Raw genomic sequence first — 13,599 nt, forward strand, 5'->3', positions numbered from 1 at the left:
CACCTTGCCTTCAAATCGAATTCGTATTATCGTTTTGTTTAAACCAGGAGTAGACACCCTGCAGCTCCGGAGCAGCATGCGGCTCTTTCAGGACCGCTTCATGACGCTATTTATTGAGGATCAGCGTCTCCTATTCACCACAGGCATTGCGGCTCTTGTAGTATTGAGTTTATACCGAATTTGGCAAAAAAATGGCTCTCATTTCGATTGCTGACCCCTGGTTTAAAACCGTCGTCTAGAAACCCGTTTTTTCTCCATGCCAATTCGTTACGTGTGTAGTGGCATAGCGCTGGCTGCTGGCAGGAAAGGGGATCTGCGGCGTACGGCAGCCCTGACGTCAGCAGGCCAGGATATACACGAGAGGGGGATCGAGGGTAAAGGTCACAGAAGGGGCACACCAGGAACCCGCTGGTAGGTTCTAGAAGGGGGGCGTGGCCGGGGGGTGGGGCGAGGCCACGTTGACAGTTTAAGAGGGGCCCCTGTAGGGGACCTCGGGGCTGTTGTTGGAGTGGGATCCCCGTCGTGCTGCTGAAGTCCATCGTCACCGTTCTTCTCGTCGTCTTCACCATTCTTCTCGTCGTCGTCTCCGTCTTCACCAACTCGGGGCGCCGCCAGTCAGGCAGACTACCAACTGCCCTGGCTGAGTAGCGTCGCCGACATTAGACGGACTAAACATTCAGAGTGTTAACCCCGATGGGGCTCGTTAATAAAGAAGTGCCTCCAAGTCTTATCGTCTCAGAGTTAGTCACTACACGCCTTAAGTACATTTGCCCTGTCCGTGACTCAGCCGGAGAGAGGTCACAAGGCACGGGTTTAATGTCTCGACGTTGATCGTCTCTGCCGATCCCGTAACTGTGTGCTCGATTAACGCCGCGCGATGCTTCGCCCGCTTGTCTCTTGGCCCGCGCCGCAGGCTTCCCTCGAGGGGCTCGGCGCCCAGTGGGCCTGGCTGACGCAGCTCGGCGACTGTGCGGAAACTCACCTGCAAGAGAACGCTGCTTATTTCCAGGTGCCTTACAAACGCCGCCTCCCCTCGATCACAGGCACCCCACTCTGCTACAATATGGGACCGTTCTTGCCAGTATCAAAAAGTATAACAATAGGTTTTATTGTTATATTTGGGTGTTAACATCTTAACACCTGTTTTATTTCCAGAAAGGGTAAAACATATTGTTGTATTTTGATACTGGAAAGAAAGGTCCCATATTGTAGCTGCTCACCCCGAGCTCTCAATGTCCCGATAGTGGCATTGTCTTGGTGCTGTTCGCCTTTTGGCGTCCTCTGGTCTAACGCTGTGTGAGACTAGGCTCAAAAGAAAGCTGTCTCTGGTGAGGACCAATCAGTTTCATATATTATCAGAGCACGTGTTTTGTTTGCATGTTCGCCACAAGTACGTGCGGTTAATGCAGACAGGATTCCTTGACAAAGAATTCTGTTTGGTGTTGTAACATCTTAACACCTCCTGTTTTATTGCCAGAAAGGGTCAACCCTCCTGTTATACCCTGCTCTGCTGTTTGTCGTCGGGGCGTTCAGAGCTGGGACGCATCGCTGTCCAGTTGCTGTGGACTCGTTCGGATTGAACGGGGGCGGCGACGCGGCCTAGCGGTCGCGCGTTCGCACACCCCCCTTGTTGCAGAGGTCCACGGTTTGAATCCGACGGCCACCCAGATTAATAAGTGTGGGTGTAGTAACTATAAACAAAGCCCCTCTAGAGCAGTGTTCTATACTCATTTTCAGAGGGGCCGCGAGACATTTTAAACCACTGGGGTTTGACAGCACGGTGATGTGTATTGTAGGGGACCGCACGGCAGGTTCTGCATTAAAGGCCCTCAGGGGCCGCCAGTGGCTTGCTGGCCTTGCAATGAAGAACGCTGCTCTCGATGGTATTTGGCCTATCCTTTCACGCTGGCCCAGATGTCTTGGTCGAGGTGGGCATACCCACACAATGCAAATACAGTACTTGATAGAGTGCATATTCTTTAATATGATTGGTATAAACATTCTTCAAATTCGAAATACGGTTATGATTATTTCTTGGTAGAAATATGTTCAAAATAAATGTTTGAAACCTGTATAACCCTCCTGTTATGTGTGTGTGTGCATGTGTCATTATTTGAAGCCCTGACCTCGGCACATATTCATCGTGTAAACATGAACGCATCAGATGGACAACATCAAACTTGTTGGGAGGCATTCATCCGTTCAACTCAGTGCCCAGATGGCTGTTATTAGCCACACTCAAACAATCGTGGATGTATGTATGTAGAACTTATTTTGCACCGCACGTAGCCAACAATGAGGAACGACAACAAACTAAACACTAAAACGGTTCACGGCAAGTTGGTGGCATATTGTCCCTAAGTAGGGTCACCTGACCTCTAAAGACGCGAGAGGTGACAGAGTGCACCGCAATATGACAAGCAATTTCATTTTTTTTTTTTATCGAGTCGTTCCACTTGGATTGTGTTTCGTGAAGCTGATGAACAATGACGGGCCTTAACGGATTAGAAGATAAGTTTGCGGCGGATTGCGGCGTTTTTCCGAATTGTGACTCGCATACTCCGATTAGCACGGTTGGCTACGTACGGTGCAAAAGAAGTTCAACGTTGTACAGTAAAACCTTGGATTGCGAGTAACTTGGTCTGCGAGTGTTTTGCAAGACGAGCAAAATTTTTAAATAAATATTAATTTGATAAACGAGCGAGGGTCTTGCAATACGAGTAGTAGCACGTATACGCTTTGTCTGCCGAGCGTCACGTGATCACAACTGATATATACGAGTGCTTTGGATTACAAACACGTTTCCGGAACGAATTATGCTCGCAATCCAAGGTTTTACTGTGTGTACATATGTACGTACACACACAGGTCAAAGTGTGGCAACGATGCAGCAGCTGCGGGATCTGGCGAAGGGGTAGGATGAGGTGCCCCTGGCCGCACCGCTTCATGCCTGAACCACCTGACCACCTCGCTGCCTCCTCCTCTTCTTCTTCTTCGCAGTTCTTCCGCGACGTGGACGACACCGGCAAGGAACTGAGCGCCGCGCGGGATTCGCTGAACCAGGCGTACGCGTGCGACGCTTCCACCGACGTGCCACGCCTTGAGAGCCTGCTCCAGCAGACGCACGTGGGTGCCACTTTCCTGTTTCGCTCGCTACGTGTGCGGCAGCGCGATCCATCGATGGATAACCCCACGGAGTCGATAGGCGGATCCGCAGTTTGTCGAGTCGTGCGAGTCGGGGTGCAAAGCGTGATCCAGCAGCACCAACCTCCAAAGCTCTGGTTGCCTGGCGTGCGCCAGCTCGCCTGGCGTGCACACGCGGATACTCTGTGTGCGTACACATTTATATATGAACCTTATGGCGGGACCCCGGGGTCCCGAATAAACGGAAGTAAAAATCGTCATTAATTAATTTATTTTTGGCGACTCCGTCCCACCGCGCACATAAACACCGCGACCCACCTGGCGCGGATCGTTCTGTTGTCGTTGTCGTCCAAGCGTAGCAGCGAACACGAACGCGCAGAAGAGCTGAACAAGCGAATGCACTCCATGCTCGGGTATGGGCAGGGTCATAACAAGTCTTATCCAAAGCTGCTCAAACTGTCTACACGACTCAAGTCCTTTATTTGTCATAACGGTATGCATAATACAGGGAAACTGCTCTCTTATCTGCATTATTATTTGTGACCTACCAATGTCTGTAGCCAGGATCAATCGATGACAATCCTATTACCTGCAGATATTTAACAGATGAGATGCGTTGCACCGTTAATTCCTCCTGTTTGATAATACTTCTCTTGTCCGTATGCATCTGTGCAGATAGGATTTTTTTGCGGTTAAGCCATAGTCCCCACATACCGCTCGTATCAATGCGGATAAGAGGAACGGCGACCCACTACTCTGTAGAGTAACATTGGTATAAACGCTTGTTACAATATGAACAGTGCATTGAAAACGCGTACTATTTTATGCACTGTTTACAAAGTGTGTTCACAAATCCACACTGAGAAACACGATGATTGACAGAGGGGTGTAAATTATTTTTTCGATAGTGTATTTAAATAGAGGTACTGCATGTAACTAGTTTTCAGTTTTAAAGACGTAGTTTAAAAAGACAATACTTTCCACCATCCTTCAAACCCATTAAGAAAAAGAGCAACGTTTTTGTTTACATTATAATATGTTTATGCGAGAGCCGGGGGCTTATGGGACCCCGGGGTCCTGCCATAAGGTTCATATATAGGATCTATTGTGCCTCACGCAGTATATGACAAAGATCCCCAGTATAGCCTTCAACAGGTGGTTGGGGCAAGTGCTGTTATGAAACACCTGTTAAGGCTGGCATGGCACACGAGGGGTGGGTGGCCAACACCATTCCCCAGTGCTGATCATTACACATTCACCATGTACTCATTTAAGGCTGAGTCAACCTATGGGAGGCCAAGGACCGGTTCAAATGTTCACCACTTTTATTGGTCGTGAGTGAGAATTGAACTCGGGTTGCAGGGTTTGTAGTGCAGTATGCTAACCAATGCACCATCGTTCCCCACAATGCTGTATATATGCATACAGGGTCATTCACTTATAGGCACCTTACTACACTTAGAGGTAGGCATTTATTTAAGAGCTGCTACATGTCTCCCACCAATCTCAATGCACTCTCCCCTGTATAATACGGAGCCATCACTTTCACAATATATTAAATCAGCTGTCAAGCAATGTGGGGGTATATAAACACTCATTAATTCGCCGATAACACCTTGGTAGATAGATGATTGGGCCGCCTCCCTTCCTGCTTGCCTGTGGTTCCTCGCACCTTTGAGCGATTGTTTTTTGACGACAGTGAGTGAAGTCTATGCGGCATTAAAAGTAGATTTTTTTTGTATAATTATCATCATCTGTAAATGGATTATCCTGCATTCCGGTTGTGGGCAACCTGCGTCCCGTGGAGCCCCACGTGGTGGGCTGGTCTCAGTGTGTCTAGGGGTGATGCGTGGGGTCGTGGTTAGTGCAGAAGCACCGTGTCTCAAGCTTGCGGCCCGCTGAGGTGAAGGAGGACCGCTCACGTGGCCCACCAACTATGGTCCGGGTTTCCTGTCACTGCTGTCTTGCCCTTGTTGTTTTTGTTCCACTGCTCAGAGCAGCATACCTGTTCACCGACAACTCAAGACTGAGACACTGCGGAAGGAGACATTTTATCTTTTCCATGCTGCCCCCGCACTGTAATAATATTGCGTATTTTTGTTACTGTGTTTGGTGTTTGTGTTCAAACCTTTTCCACGGGTGCTTTGTAGTTTAATAATGTTGCTTATAAATATCTCTGTGTTCAGTGTTTATGTCCAAATATTTTCTGCGCCACTTTGGACTTTAATAATAAACCCCAAAGAAAGAAGCTGTGAAGAAGGTTTTTTAAGTGTAGAAATCAACAAACGATAAAATTTAAGTAAACAAATAAATACCAATTCTAGATTTGAAGCTTTCGTGACTGCAAGGATCCATACTCTTTGGTTCTATTCGGTAAAGTCACGTAGGTAAAAAATAAAATAACAAAAATCACGACGTTTCGGCCACAACACAAGTGGCCTTCATCAGGTGAAGGGACCGTGCTGTCACGAGGACAGCGTTGGAGTGAAAACAGCCAAGCCCAGGTCGCGTCCTTTAAGCTGTGATCTTTCCTCAGCTCCTTGCGCCAGCCAAGAGCATCAAATCACCGACCGACAACCCCAGAATGCACTCCCAAGTCGAGAGATGATTGCAACGTTGACGATGACCGTGCCGTTTGTCGCGCCACTGTTGTGCCAGACGGAGCAGCGCCTGGTGCCTCTGAAGGGGAAGGTGCACGAGCTGGTGGGAAGGTCCCAGTCGGTGCTCAATCTAAAGCCACGAAGGCCCGGCCACCCCCTGAAGGGCCCTGTCACCATCACGGCCATCACAGACTACACGCAGCCTGAGGTAGGCCGCCGCCGTATATTGCTTTCGTTTGACTGTCTCTATGTATGTTGAACTTCTTTTGTAGCAGTCAGCACACGTGGGTTGACGACACTGTTCTGGGGAAGCGGAGAGTGGTACGCAGAGAGGCTGGAGGGTTTGTAATGGGAAGATGCAGACGAAGCAGTGTGGAAGTGTGAGAACGTAACAGGAGCTGAGATGTATGCATGTTTGAACTTCTTTTGTACCGTAGGTAGCCACCCATGCTAATTGGAGGTGCGAGGGAAGAACAAACTAAACACAAAAAGCAGTTCGTAAGAAATGAGTTTGCAATCAAGATTTAAAAGTGCACTGCTCCGGTGGCTTCCTAATATCGGAAGGAAGAGCGTTCCAGACGGCAGCCGAAGCGCTTCTAAAAAGCGTCGCGCGATGCGGTGGCCGTCTTTCTTCGATGGTTAGCCAAAAGCTGCTGCTGAGAGGTTTTTGCCAATTTTGCTTGTCCAATTCTTTCCAGAGGCACCACCCTTGTGAGCGAGTTACTCTGAGATGGTCTGCGTGACACTTACCCTGGAGAGCAAGTTTACACTGAGAATCCTTTATCCGGAAGTTCGGTAAAAATGCCAATGATGACGTTAATGAAACAAATATATTTGGCAATTTCTGTACGTTACCTAATTTTTTTTGCACCTTTGCTTTGACAGATCCATATATTTCATTAACCCGCTTACAACAACATGTGCAATATAATTCCACGGTATATAGGGCCAAGTTTAAATTTTGGGGTCCCCAAAGCTTAAAACAATCTGCAATTCTAAAACATTTCATTACATCATTGGGTGCAATATAATTGCAAGTTGTATTTGTTACTTGGGACCGCACTGCGGATTAGCAACAGAATATCTAATATTTTTTTCCGATTGCTTTAATCAATTAACTTTGTGTCGTCTATTCAGGCGTGAGCTGTGGTGCTGATTGGGGATTTATCTGATGATCCTTTACATTCGGACGCTGTGGTGGTGTAATGGTTAGCAAACTGGACTTGCAATCCCAGAGGTCACTGGCTTGATTCGATCTCCCAAAACAACGTTGGAAGGTTAACCTCCCCCCACCACCCCTTCATACCACCTTTGTGCATCCAGACAAATAAATGCTCACAGCACAGTCGATTGGCAGGTCACGTGTGGTGGGGTTAAAAGTGTGGGTGCTCCCGCCTCTTCCAAGACGTCCAGTGTGGAAGAGTATGGCAAAGTACCCTCTGGGGGGGGGGGGGGTCTCTTGAGCTTCCTCCAGTGGAGGCCCTTTGTGTGAGCAGTGGAGCGAACAAGGAATTACAGGGCTACGCCTTTACCTCTCCATTCTAAAACTAAGCTAAACTACTTATTTTTATTTTACCGGGTAAGGCCCACTGAACGATAGAGCTCTTTTCCGGAAGCAAGCTGGCCACGAATGATAGCTCAACGAGGTGGCCTATTAACGTGAACATTTATAGCAGCAAAATATAAAAAAAAATGCGTGATGTTGATTCCTAAATGTGGAGGGACAAATCGGAGGACCCGGAGAAAAATCCACGCGGCCACAGGAAGAGAGACACGCAAACTCCAAATATACAACAGGCGTCAGGGTCGGGATCGAACCCACAACCTCCTGTACACCAGGCGAGGCCGTTAACATCTCCTAGCCACCGCGGTGCCCCTTGCAGGTGACGGTGAAGAAGGATCAGGAGTACGAGCTGAAGGACAACTCGGACGCGACGCGGTGGCGCGTGGCAAGCGTCGGCAGGAAGGACGCGACCGTGCCCTCCGTGTGCTTCGTGCTGCCTTCGCCAAACCCAGACGCTTTGCAGGCCGCGGAGCGGTGAGTCTCCAAATGTCGTCGGCCGTGGAGCTCGTCCTTGTTGCCGCTGCCCTGCAGGCGACAGCGATAGCGGTTGGGGAACGGGGGGGGGGGGGGGGGGAATCACGCGTACGACGCACAGATCACGCGACGCTCTCCAAACAAGCGTTTTGTCTTCGGACGTGTTTAGTTTGCAGCAGGGAAGCTGATGAGTAGCTTGTGAGGGCAAAATAGGTTCTGCGATTTTTTTTTTTTTTTTACGATAGGGTGAATAAATGTTTGGGTCAAATGTGTTTGCATGTTTGCAAGAAGTTTAGGTTTTTTTTTTTTTTTGCTCTGGTTTGTGTCTCCAATGTTTTGGGCAACCCTTTGATGAAGTTCACCAGTTTTCGTTAGGGTGCGTCCGTAATGGTAACCCAGCGTTATACTAGAGTTGCGTTCATATTGGAGCATCTCTATGAGAGTTAGAGTGCCCCCCCCCCCCCCTTGTTACAGATGGACAGGGAGAGCTGATGCACAAACTTTCGTTGGAAAGCATAAAAAAATAACACCCGTGATTTATGTGCGTCAGTCGGTAACTATCAGTCAGTATTAATGTGGGAATGTTTACGTTTTAGAATTCAGAAAAAAAAGGCTTTCCATTTGAAAGGTCAAACATTTTAATTGCACCATTTGTTTACAAACGTGTTTCAATTGTTCCTTGTGATATTTTATTGGCATTGACGACATTTATTTTATTGCAAAGACAGCTTTTTGGAATGTCCTTTGCACAGAGTAATTAGGTTACACAATCTTAAAATAATCTTGTGACTTGGTCATTGATAGGTTCATCGATTAGAAAATTGCGTGGAATAAACTGAGACAGATATCGGTGGGTCGACAGAAACACATTGAATCTCTCAAGAAACTAAACCGCATTGTCGCTATCCTGTGTTTTTCCATTTTACAATGCAACGGGCAGCTGCGTGATTTGAGTACTTGCAACAGTTTCCATTTGGTTCACCGCCAGCGAGTTTCAACACCACCCCAGTTGGCGAGCCAACCCCACTGAGCATAGAACTCCGCGTAGCAATACCCGTACCGTGCACGGTGATATAAGTGTTTGTGTTTTTACACGCTTTTATTTAACTCGCTCTGTCTGTTATTGTTGTTGTTGTCGTTGTCATTGTTGTAGAGTAAAATTGGTATAAACGCTTGTGGCAATATGAACAGCGCATTGAAAACGCGTACTATTTTATGTACTGTTTACAAAGTGTGTTCACAAATCCACAGTGAGAAACGCGATGATTGACAGAGGGGTGTAAATTATTTTTTCGATAGTGTATTTAAATAGAGGTACTGCATGTAAGTAGTTTTGAGTTTTAAAGACGTAGTTTAACAAGACAACACTTTCCACCATCGTTCAAACGCATTCATGAAAAAAAGACTGCAAACCTGGTATACTTATGTCATACTGATGACAATACCATATTATATCATAAAAAATCAAATATTTTTTTTTTAAACAATCTTTTTTATATGTTATGTTTTGGCTTGGGTCGAATTGCCCACGGTAAACTGACGTTGGCTGTAATTGACCACGGCCCCTTACGTTGTTGCAAGCTTCGGGGCCACTTCCTGGAGCCGTGGAGTTCTTCCATTACTAGTACGGTACATTTCATTAAAGCGTGTTTAAAAAAAAAAAATTTGAAACATTACTTATTTTTGTATTCCCCCGGCACAGACTAAGACAGCAGCACAAGGATCTGCTCGCAGCCTGGAACGGCAAGACGGCAGACCTGCGCAGCTTATTGGCCTGGCACCACCTGCTGCAATACACCAAGATCATCCGTGCTTGGGACCTTCCCACGGTGAGACCTTTACCGGCCAATAAGTGACACTGTGCACGAGCCAGTGGTTACCTGTGCCGCGCTTGGTGTAATGGTCGGGGCACATTGGGCTTGCAAATCCACTGGAATTGTGGGGGGGGGGGGGTGGTGGCGGGGGGGGGGTGGGGTGGCATAGTGGCGAGATGTTAATTACGTCGCTTGGTAGGCAGGAGGTCGTGGGTTCGATCCGGACCCTGACGCCTGTATATTTGGAGTTTGCGTGTTCTCCCCTCAGTCACGTGGATTTCTCTCCAGGCCCTTCGGGTTTTCCCTCCACATTTAGAAATGTGCGTTTAGAGTATTTGGCTGCTATGAATTTCCACTTGATAAGCCACTTCGTTGTGCTATCATGTGGCCAGGTCGCTTCTGAAAAAGAGCCATATAGTTCAGTGGGACTTACCTAGTAAAATAATAAATACAACGTTTAAATAGTTGAAAATTCGAAGTTATAGGTTGAATCTCACCGGCGGGCACGGCAGTTGAAGCAATGGGCTACTTTCCTAAAATTGAACAACTCTACTTAAGAGACTAAGAAGGCATGTGCATTCAAGATACATTGAAAGTGAACCTGAGTGTGAAGGATTTTCACCTGTCAACATACATCACAGTCGATTGGCAGTTTGATTGTGGTGGGGTCAAAGTGTGGGAAATCGGACCTCTTCCAAGATGTCGGGCCGGCGTGGGTCAAAATACATTGTGAGTGTGCGTGGCGAGTCTTCGCATGGACAGGCACGCTAATCAGTGCTGGTCTCTTGCAACTTATGACAAGCACTCGTATAAAAACTGTGGTGGAGTTTGTCAAGGCGACACCAGATACGAATTCCAATGTTCTACTGTTGCCTTATGATCCGACTCATCCACACAAGAGGAATGTGGAATTTCCACCACTTGCTCAGGATTGTAAACAGGAGATGAGAGGCAAATACAGGCAAATGTCGTTGATCTAGGATATTAATGATGCTACAACCTGGCCTTGGCTAGTGCTTGAACGCAGGGTCTATGAGATACTGCCTCTAGTACCATGGCACGGCATTGGGCCCCTACCACTGACTTGTACAAAGGTACAATCCATTGACATTGCAGCGCCGAGCAGCACCTGTGTTGGCCGGCATGGTCCACGATTTCCGCTCATAGCCACCAACACCAGTGACGATTATCTGAACCAGTAATGGGCCTCCCCTAGGTCGACTCGGCCTCAAGTGAGTACCCGGTGCGGCACTTGGGGAGAACAAAGGCGGCCGGGCGTGGTGCTGGCCAACACCCACCCCCTTCGTGTGCCGTGCCGGTCTTCGTAGGTGCTCGCCGACCGCACTTGCTCCAGCAGTCTGTTGAGGCTAGACGGACGGGGGGGATCTTTGTCTTTGCAGCTGAAGAAGCTGGCACTGGGACAGAAGGAGGAGGCGCTGAAGGAGCTGGAGCGCCGTCGGCAGGCCTTCCTGGAGGAGCGCGCCGCCTCGCAGGCGCCTGGCGATGCCGAGACGGCACAGGCCGAGGCGGAGGTGTCCACCTGCAAGCAGCACGTGGCACAGCTGGAGGCCAGCATGCACAGCGGTGAGCATCCTCTAGTGGCACAGCTAAAGGCCGGCATGCACAGCGGTGAGATCATTACTACCATGGCCTAACCCCAAAAATCACGTATGATTCGTAACGTTGGCCGCGAAAACGCGCATTGAGTTGACGAATCGAACGCTGGTTCTGACCTCCGATAACCGCCGTCGCGCGGCGCTGTCTCCCCAACGTTGACCCGACGTCGTCGCTCTCACCCCCCGCCCCCCCCACCGCCCATGCGCGTGCCCCGGAGCAGAGGAGCAGAGCGAGGCAGCGTGCGCTCGCTGCGTGGCGGCGCTGAGAGACCTCCGCAGGCGGCTGGGAGAGAAGGAGGAGCGCGTGGCGGCCGGGTGCCGTGGCGGCCTGCAGGGAGACCACGAGCAGCACAGCGGCGCTCGCGTCGCACAGCACGAGGTGCCGGCGCGCTCGCCCGCCCCGCGGGACGCGGTCACTCGGCACGCTCGCCCGCCCCGCGGGACGCGGTCACTCGGCACGCTCGCCCGCTCACTCGCCCAAGCTCTCTCTCTTCGAATAAAAATCTATCTTCCATCCAGCTTGACTCGCCTTTCCGACCCTCACTGTGACCAAAGCACCCCGAGTCTCTCCACGGGACCACCACTGCTTTTCTCTCCCACAAAGTGGTACTCGTTCTATCGTCCCCGGAGGAATGATGAAAATACCCCGACCAGTATTTGAACTTGCAACCTTTTAATGTCTCGTGTCTACGTATGTGTAGTGTTCGATTTCACTCGGACAACTTCTGTCTTTCTTCGAACACCGCTTTATTTACAACTCTCAGCATGTCCTCCACATTCCACGGTATCCTGGTCGCCACGGCTCGCTCGCCGTGCTTCACTCGACTTGCTCGCCACCTTTGTCTCTCCACTCCCCACGATTACTTCGCTTACTCCGCGCTCAGCGACTCCGCACTCGGCAACTCCGCACTCAGCGACTCCGCACACAGCAACTCCACACACAGCGTCTTCGCACACAGCGTCTTCGCACTCAGCAACTCCGCACTCAGCAACTCCGCACACAGCGTCTTCGCACACAGCAACTCCACACACAGCGTCTTCGCACACAGCGTCTTCAGCTCCGCTATCGCTACGCTCTCTCCACTGCTAACTACTTCTCTTCTTCAGCTCCGCTATCGTTACGCTCTCCCTACTGCTAGCTATTCTCTTCTTCAGCTCCGCTATCGTTACGCTCTCCCTACTGCTAGCTGCTCCTCTTCTTCAGCTTCGCTCGACACTCTGTTTCCAAACTCCGTTTTCAATTCTGTCTCCAAACTCTGTCCCCCACTGTCTCCAAACTCTCCTCCAAACTCCACGTCTTGCCTCGTCCAGCTCCCAACTCCAACTCCCGCTCCAATTGCCGACCCCCCAATTTATTCCCGCTCTCATTACGCCCCAATTAATTAGTCCGCGTCCCAACGGCGCTCCGCGTGACGTTCGCACCTGTTTCTCGCCAGACTTCCAGACGCCTCTCCAGCCCCGGCAACAGCACCAACCAATCACAGCCGTCCACGGCTCTCCCAGCTTAATTGCCCCAACATAACCTGCACTGTATTCGCCTTGGCTACAGGCTGACCCAAGATAACCCGTACTGTCTGTGTGATCATGTAATCACGCCGTTTCCACAACGCACCTTCGTACTCCACCACGTATGTAATATGTCTGCGTGTATGTCCCTGTGTATATGTTCACGTGGGGGCGGTGGCGCAGCGGTTAAAACACTGCTCTATGAACCCGGTGACACCGAGTTCGATTCCCGCTCGTGGCCAACACCGACGAGGAATATCTGAACCGGTCCTGGGCCTCCCCTAGGTCGACTGGGCCTCCCCTAGGTCGACTCGGCCACAAATTTCCACTACTTAGGTAGACAACGGCGCCCGGGCGTGATGCTAGCCACCCCCCACCCCCCCCCCCCCTTCGTGTTTCCGAAGTGGCGGTGGGGGGATAGATGTTCCGTGCTGTCCCCCGTCATAGGTGCAACTAGCTCACAGCGCTCGTCCCAGCAGTCTTGTCGAAGGCTATTCGGGGTGGGTGACGGGCGGGGGGGGGGACCTTCGTGTGTGTAGGATCTGCAGAAGGAGCTGGAGGCGCTGGCCGGGGAGCTGGAGCAGCTGCAGCACGAGGGCGCCGCGCTGCTGGCTCTGAGCCCCGCGCCGCCCAGCAGCGGCGCCCTGCGCTCAGAGCTGCCGCTCGCCGCCCAGCAGAGGGAGCGCGCCGACGCCCTGCTGCTGCTGCTCGTCCAACGGTAAGACGAGGGGCTCTTAAGAGAGGTATCCTCCCCGGGGGGGGGAGGTTAGCCGGTTTGCCAGTTAGTCGCTCGTTACTAGGAGCCACGGACAAAGCGGGAAGGCAGCAGCCCGGCAGGTGAGCCGGGCACCAATTTCAGTGGGCGATGTAATCGAGGGAGC

At 50.4% G+C, this 13,599-nt stretch overlaps 1 protein-coding gene across 6 annotated transcripts in view; it reads left to right on the plus strand.

The window, feature by feature from the left end:
- LOC116945259 (uncharacterized) overlaps window positions 1-13,599 on the plus strand; it is a 231,226-nt gene that overhangs the window by 193,560 nt on the left and 24,067 nt on the right. For 4 of the 6 annotated variants that reach the window (XM_032959623.2, XM_032959620.2, XM_032959625.2 and 1 more), the window contains exons 17-24: window positions 914-1,009; window positions 3,001-3,126; window positions 5,803-5,952; window positions 7,607-7,782; window positions 9,485-9,611; window positions 10,997-11,225; window positions 11,434-11,591; window positions 13,258-13,436. In XM_032959623.2, the coding sequence (XP_032815514.1) occupies window positions 914-1,009; window positions 3,001-3,126; window positions 5,803-5,952; window positions 7,607-7,782; window positions 9,485-9,611; window positions 10,997-11,225; window positions 11,434-11,591; window positions 13,258-13,436 (1,241 nt within the window). The remainder of the gene's footprint in view (window positions 1-913; window positions 1,010-3,000; window positions 3,127-5,802; window positions 5,953-7,606; window positions 7,783-9,484; window positions 9,612-10,996; window positions 11,226-11,433; window positions 11,592-13,257; window positions 13,437-13,599) is intronic. The other 2 variants (XM_032959622.2, XM_032959621.2) reach the window with 2 other exon arrangements.

This window comes from Petromyzon marinus, chromosome 23 (assembly GCF_048934315.1).
Source record: "Petromyzon marinus isolate PM22_M1 ecotype Great Lakes invasive population chromosome 23, UKy_Petmar_22M1.pri1.0, whole genome shotgun sequence".
Lineage (NCBI taxonomy): Eukaryota > Metazoa > Chordata > Hyperoartia > Petromyzontiformes > Petromyzontidae > Petromyzon > Petromyzon marinus.